Below are 7,115 nucleotides of genomic sequence, written 5' to 3' on the forward strand. Positions count from 1 at the left end.
AGAGAAACGTTCTCTGCTGCAGTGCCCTTCCCAAGGCCCACCACCACCATCCATGATCGTAAGCCCCGACCGGGGCAGGTGCAGTCAGACCGCCCAAGGTCCCTGGCACCTTCTCCCCTCTCCAGCTGAGCCCAGGGCTGCGCGGGAGCCAGTGAGCTGCCCGAGAGCTCACCTGGGACTGTTCACTGGTGCGCACCGCTTCCCTGCGCAGGCACCGCTTCTGTTTGCCAACAGAGGCAACCACCACCTCCCTGCTCCTCCTGGGAAAAGGCACTTTTATTTGGAGCAGTGATCAAAGCAGCTGCCAGGGAAAACCTCGCAGCTTCGCTACAAAAGAGAAGCTATTTCAACGATGGCAACATTAACCGACACCGCGTCGTAAGGGCAACTTCTGCCTGCGTCCTTATTTAAGCCCGTAACAAGTCACAGGCTTTCAAGCAGGACAAACCAAAGGAGACGGTTTTTGGCTTTGTGACACACCACGCTATGCTGTTAACACGACAGTTTCTTACACAGCTCATCACTGAGCTGCCCTTCGGGAGCTCTCTCCTCATTAACTGCTTCTGCAGTTTTGAAGGTGTTCAAAACTCTGCGCTCACTCGGGACGGGCACCGTTTGTACGACTGCCCTGTTAATGCTCCAAAGGAGTCTGCACCTTGGGATGCTGCTGTTAAGGATAAAGATGTGGGGGGAAGAGGGGGAGACATGAAAATTTTCTCCACTCAACAACTTGCTCTCTCTGACTTGCAGTGGAAAGAAGAGCGATCTAGCACATTGTTTTAGCTTCATATAGATAACATATTTATTGAAAATCTGCTTCACCAACAACGGTGAAATCATGACCAAAAATTACAAAACGTCATGGTAGCTGGCTTTATAAAAATAAACTGCAGGAGTATGTCTCACCGATTCGTACTGGTTTCTCTCGCCCCCTCCCTCCTTTAACGGTGTCTGTTATACTCTTCAGCTTAATACCGTTCTAGAAAATTGCATTCCGTCCAAAAAAATGCACTTGTTTTTCCTTAGCAGAGGTCCTTAAAGTGACTTTTCCCCCCGCCCTCCCCAACAATAAATATAGAAAATAGCCTCTAAACAAATAAATTTTAGTTTGGTCAGCTTAAAAAAAAGGTCCATTTTCCCCCTCTTGGGATACGTAGTGACTAAGCAGCCACTGAAACAGTATTCAAGTCTTTGGTGGCTTCGGCTGCTTAAAGCTGCAGTTTTATGTACAGATGATCAACTGAGGTCCTTTTTTTTTTTCTCTCCAGAAACCAAAGACTATGAGATGATGTCGGGTGCGAATTACTAGTACGATCAGTGCCGCGTTCACTGCGCCTTCACTGGGAGCGATCGATCGCCCAGGAAAGCAACCGGTAAAAGGAGGTCATCTTTGGCAAGCGAGAGCTTTCACACAGAAGGCGTCTTTGGTGGATGAACCTGTTGCATAAGCTGCGGTCGTTTCACTCGTGGTTTCCGTCTCTTTGGCCTGCTCTTCGCTTTGTTGATCTGCACCACAAAGAACGCCAGAACCACCATGGCACCAAGAAAAGCAAAGACCGGAATAGTCTGTCCTACGTCCTGGTTGTACCGGCCCGGCATTATACCTAGAAAGGCAAAGAGGTTTGGAAGCGACTAATGACCGCGTGAGTTACGATGTCTTTGCAGTGTTAACGCTATCTACCAAAACGATCGATGGTAATTCTTGTTCAAAGATGAAACGGCTATTAAGCAGATTACATCTCAGACAGGAAGATTAACAACTGCAGACCGATTAGTGACAATAAGACAGGATGCTACCATTACAGAAAAGCACCAGCCTTTCCACCTTGACCTAACTGGGGACGTGAAAGTATAACCCAGATTTCCCCTGCAACAACAATCTTCTGTTCTGCGTTAGAAGAGAGATGCAAACGCTTGACCTAATTTTACCACTAAGTAATTTCTATAAATCACACCAAATCCCGATGCCACGAGGAAACTGATTTTGTGCTCGCTTCAGAGACTGCGCACGCACACGGCGAGGACAAGCTCTACAACCAGACCCTTCCTTCTTACAGGCATCTTTTGGTCTAGCAGCTCAGCCTGGGAAAAGGGCGTGCGTGAGGCTTTCAAACTACTTCCAGCTGGGCCTGCAGTGCCAAGCTTGTACAGGAGAGCACCCCACCATTAGACTGAATGCCGTTTTAAGCGCTCTACATCATTTTTTAGTGTAACACCTTGCAAAAAGCACCATTCAGACAAACTCTTCCGGACTCCGCTTCTGCATCTGTGCACTCACACAAGGAATTTTAACTAGCAGGACGCATCTAGCCACAACTCCCAAGGACGGGGACTGCTGCTGACACCCGTCGGTCTGAACAGCGCCAAAACAAACCTCGACTACTCAAAAAGCAATGCCAAAATCTTCCTCCCAGTATATCACGCATGCTTTCTTCTAAATAAACTATTCCTACGTAAAAATATTTCTCTCGGGCCTCATCAGTCAGCCTTCTGCACCACAGCCACACTGTTATTCGCCTGTTTTTCACAACTGAAAATAAACACGTGGCCTCTCTTCTGGCTGCGCCGTGTTTGGTTTTTTTTTCCAAAGCTTATACAAAAGGCAAAGCAAAACAGTGACTTTGAAACTTTTCAATATTTACCTCCAGGAATGTCCCATGCGCCACTTTCTCCAGGGGACAATGGTCTCACTTGGGGTCGGTTCTGTCGAAAACTGGGCAGAGCCACTTTATCAAGGTCAATTGACAGTAACTTCTGATGCTTCCAAAGGTTGCTAGAAGAAATTTAAAGACAGAGGTGTCTGCCCACTTACTTCAGCAATGCAAGGGATTTTGTAGAAACACATAGAGAAAGTAACAGTTGGAACCTACAAATAACTCACTAGTTTGGAGCCAAATGATAGGGTCTGCTCTTTAGGTTCTGCAGTTTGCAGGCCTCCAAAGTTAAATTCAGATGCCACAGGGACACACTTAGATCGGCAACTATTTACTAACAACTCTCTTGCACGCAGACTACCAAAAGTTACCATTAGCAGCCCAGCAGGCAAGTACGATGCATATATAATGCTGATGCATTTGCCTCCGAGGGACTGACAAACAATACACCAGAAGGCAGAGTTAGGCGAGCTGTCCAAGAAGCTGCTTCAGAAAACTACTTCCAAGGCATGCACTTATGAGGCAGTGTTACATCCACTGATGATGGATTTAAGCAAGACTGTTCACTCTAAGTTGGGATCACTCAATCACAACAGTGAATTGACTTGTGAAGCTATTTTTAAAATCCCCCGGTTTCATAGTGTAGCTATAAGGTGAGTCAGAATTATTCACTGATGAGGCATTAATCGTTATTTCCTCTTTGCAATCTGGTATTTCTCTAGGAAAGGCATTCCAGCTGTCCCTTTCAAAAGCAGATGGAACAAATAATTTTTCAGCTGCACTCAAAAGCAAGCCTTCTTGTATAACTATAAGAAAGACGTATACTAACCTGGGGGCAGTTTCATTCAAAGGCTGTGGTTTGGCCCAGGACAGGTGAGGACAAGCAGGAAGGGACCGGGGTTTAGGGTCTCCCAAGTGAGCCTCGAGCACCTTTGAGTATCGATGCAAATGGTTACCTGCAACTCGCAGCAGAGACAGACTGGGTTACCAAAAGACTGGTAGGATAAGAGTTACCGACATTTGCCTCCCGCTGAACAGAGCTGCTGTAAAACCAGGAGCTCTTTACGGTAATGATGACTTGCAGCTAAATCTCGGTTAGAATTAACCAAAGGGTACCTTACAAAACAGTTAAGAGTGTGCACCTACAAGGTAATCCAAGTTTTGCTAGCAGCACGTGAGGCAAGACTGTATGCTTTAACACGCTCCGTAGCTAGTAACTAGAACGCTCCCTAGCAGAAGTAGGTATCTGAAAATTCCTGCTCTATGAACAGAACATTTTCTTTAGTCTAATCACAACTATATCCTGACAAATCCCTACAGTAAGTGCTCTCTAGTTTTGCTGGCAGCACATGAGGCAAGACTGTATGCTTTATACACGCTCCGTAGCTAGTAACTAGAATGCTCCCTAGCAGAACTAGGTATCTGAAAATTCCTACTCTATGAACAGAACATTTTCTTTAGTCTAATCACAACTATATCCTGACAAATCCCTACAGTAAGTGCTCTCTTCTCGTAAAACAACAGAACACTGTAGAGCTCACACCAAACTAATCTTACTGGCATATAACTCAAGGGGTCTGCCTGGGTCTTCCTAAATTCCACCCTGACACTCCCTCAGTTGTGGGCTCTGCTTGGTATTTAAGGCTCTCACCTTCCATCCGCTCGGGGAGAGAGTAGCCAGCTCCCGACGGCGGTCGCTGCCTGTTTTCGGAATGGCTGAGACTTGGCGGCGTCACCCCGTAAGAAGTGTACTGCAGGAGGGAATCCAGGAGCCAAAAGCAGTCTGTGGATTTCATAGCCCCAAGCCCCAAAACAAAATATGCATTACACCACATTTCAAATGGCTCATCTTACTCTTAAGAAGATTATAATGACATTTAGAAGTAGCATCAGTTTTTCTGGCTCTTGTTATTCTCCTTTTGAAGTTCTAGGCCCAATTTCAGAAGAGATGCAACTTTCAATCCCTCCTCCCCAATACACAAACACAAAAACAATCTGTTCAGTCTTAAACTTTTCTTCTTCTCTTGTGTACCAAATCAGGCTCTTTTGGTGAGTAAGACGTAAAACAACAGGTCTCAAATACAGGAATTCCAGGTTGGGCAAGGCCATCCAAGTCCCTGCAAAAACTATGAGGTTTTTCAGTGTGGAAACACAGGAAGCTCAGAGCTTCTGATATCATTTCTAAGAGGGAAACAAAGAACCAACTATTTTTTGAAAGGACAAAATAAATATCTCACAAAGAAAAGTAAAAACAAGGTCGTGTTTTCAGCAGAAAGTTATGACTCATTTGCTTTCCCAAGCTTAAAAAAATAAACAAAGGAAGGGGAAAGTTTCTGGCTACATACCAGCTGAAGGAAAAGCAGTACCTACAGCAGCTGTGGTACAGACCAGGCTGGGAACCAATGCCACAATATACTTGATCATGGTTTTCCTTTGCACTTCAACAGCATATGAACCCTTGTTTTGACTCTCTAGTGAATTACTACTGCCTTAATCCAGGGCTACCCCTAACGAAGAAGCAGTCCAGCTAGTTAGCATCACAATTCTCTAAAACTTCCATGTGCAGGAGTAGGACAATGTCTTGTCAGCTATTTCCACCACACAGCAAACAACTTTTCCCAGAACTTCTCTCCCCAGGAACAGTTGGCTGGGAATGGGAATTAATCTTCATAATCCTGGTGTCCGTTAAACCCTCACCTTTGATTTTTAAAGAGGTCAATCAGATGTTAAGGATTTATATTCACAAATGTTAGGAATTTATGTCAGTTAAAGCCACCGATGTCTCTGCAGGAGACATAGCTCCTGGTTCATAACTTAAAAGCTAATTTTAAAGGATTTCTTTAGAGGCTTTCACTTTTTCTTGCTTCACAGGTCACACTGAATTTAACAGCATTAGGGAGGTCACAAAGCATTGTTTTCTATTACTTAATTTAAAGCTACGTCTCTTCTCTTATGCTACATGCTTTCAATAACCTACAGCAAGCACATAAGGCACCGACATGCTGGTGTTACGGCAACTCACTGGAAGCCACTCAAAGACAGATAAGGAGAAACTGGAGAACTTTCCAAGAAAAAGAAAATGTTTGGGAAAGAGAGAAATGACCTAAAGACAGAGAGCTCCCTTAGGCAGTAAGTTCCTTTAAACTTAAACAAATTAGGCAAGGGATGGATTAAATAACAAAATATTTTATAATGTCAGTGACAAAAGCTTAAAAAATTATAAATGTACTTTTCGTCACAAAAAGAAAATTCAGGTTGAACACTGCATTCAGTGGGAATGCAGAAAAAGACATCACATACTGAATTATCTTTGGCCTCTCGAGCCACAGATCTACCAGCCCATGCTTTACATGTCAGGAGAAACCCAATCAATCTCTTAATTTTAGAAGTCAGATCAGCCAGACTGCTCGAAAAAGGTTTTATAAGGACCAACCACAGTGTGTAAGGCAGAGAGAATGGCTTCTCTGGGAGTCACAGAAACTGCACGCACACACAACTCACACACTTGCTACCTGGAGTTGCAAATGCTTTGAAAACCCAAACAAATTCCTACTTTCTGACATATTTACACCAGCTGGTTTGTGTCAAAGTATAACAACGTGAAAATAGTAATGCACAACTGAAATGTTGAACATTACCATAAATCCTCACAGGAAACATTGCAAAGGGAACAAGGCACAACAATGAGCAAACTCAAAAGATAACATCCATTGCACTACACAAACATTCTGAAAATGCAACTGGGGAAAAAAGTGAAGGGATCCCCTAATGGCCTCTTCACAACTTCAAATCAAGCATGTGTAACTGTTAGTGCTTTCTGGAAACAAAAACACCCCAAAGAAGCAAAAAAACTCCCCCACCCCACGGCAAAAAAACCCACCCCCCAAAGCTTGCAGGATGGAAAAACAGGCAAGGGGCCTATGGGAGGGTGGGTGTGTGTGAATGCTCCCATCTATCAGAGAGCTATTTAATGTGGAGCACTCTTTTGTTGTAACTGCACCTTACAGCGTTTTCAGTACAGCTCTGCAGAATTGAGATTAATCCCCAGTTAGGAATATTTAGAGATTCCCTAGAAAACAGCTACTTCCGATGGGAGCTGTAAAAACCCCATAGGACAGTTGTCAGCTCAAGACAGTAACTCTTCCTGCATGTCAAAGCTTACACACCTTTCTGTCGATGGCTGTCATCCAAGCAATTAGAGTCACCGTACAAAACAATTCTGCCACCACCTTCGGAAGGAACTTGGTAAAGTCCCAAAATAGGGACATTTTCAATTACAGCAGTCTCCTGTTTCAAAACTTCAAGACCTAAAGCAAAGCACAAATAAATTTCATAGCCTGCAAAGCATCAACATCGATTTACCTGTAAGTCAACAAAGCCTACATTGCAAACTTACAAATGCGTCACACATTTATGCAAAATATTTTAAAAAACCCCATGATGTTATGATAACAATGAAAC

General features: G+C 44.0%; 1 protein-coding gene across 1 annotated transcript in view; it reads right to left on the bottom strand.

Moving 5' to 3' along the window:
* Positions 1-781: 781 nt before the first annotated feature.
* Positions 782-7,115, bottom strand: part of MBTPS1 (membrane-bound transcription factor peptidase, site 1) — a 25,014-nt gene continuing 18,680 nt past the window's right edge. The window contains exons 18-22 of the mRNA XM_009320812.1: positions 6,821-6,961; positions 4,306-4,437; positions 3,484-3,610; positions 2,643-2,773; positions 782-1,604 (exon numbers count right to left, since the gene is read on the bottom strand). Coding sequence (XP_009319087.1) covers positions 1,408-1,604; positions 2,643-2,773; positions 3,484-3,610; positions 4,306-4,437; positions 6,821-6,961 — 728 coding nt within the window. The 3' untranslated portion in view covers positions 782-1,407. The remainder of the gene's footprint in view (positions 1,605-2,642; positions 2,774-3,483; positions 3,611-4,305; positions 4,438-6,820; positions 6,962-7,115) is intronic.

This window comes from Pygoscelis adeliae, unplaced genomic scaffold (assembly GCF_000699105.1).
Source record: "Pygoscelis adeliae isolate BGI_AS28 unplaced genomic scaffold, ASM69910v1 Scaffold63, whole genome shotgun sequence".
Classification (NCBI taxonomy): domain Eukaryota; kingdom Metazoa; phylum Chordata; class Aves; order Sphenisciformes; family Spheniscidae; genus Pygoscelis; species Pygoscelis adeliae.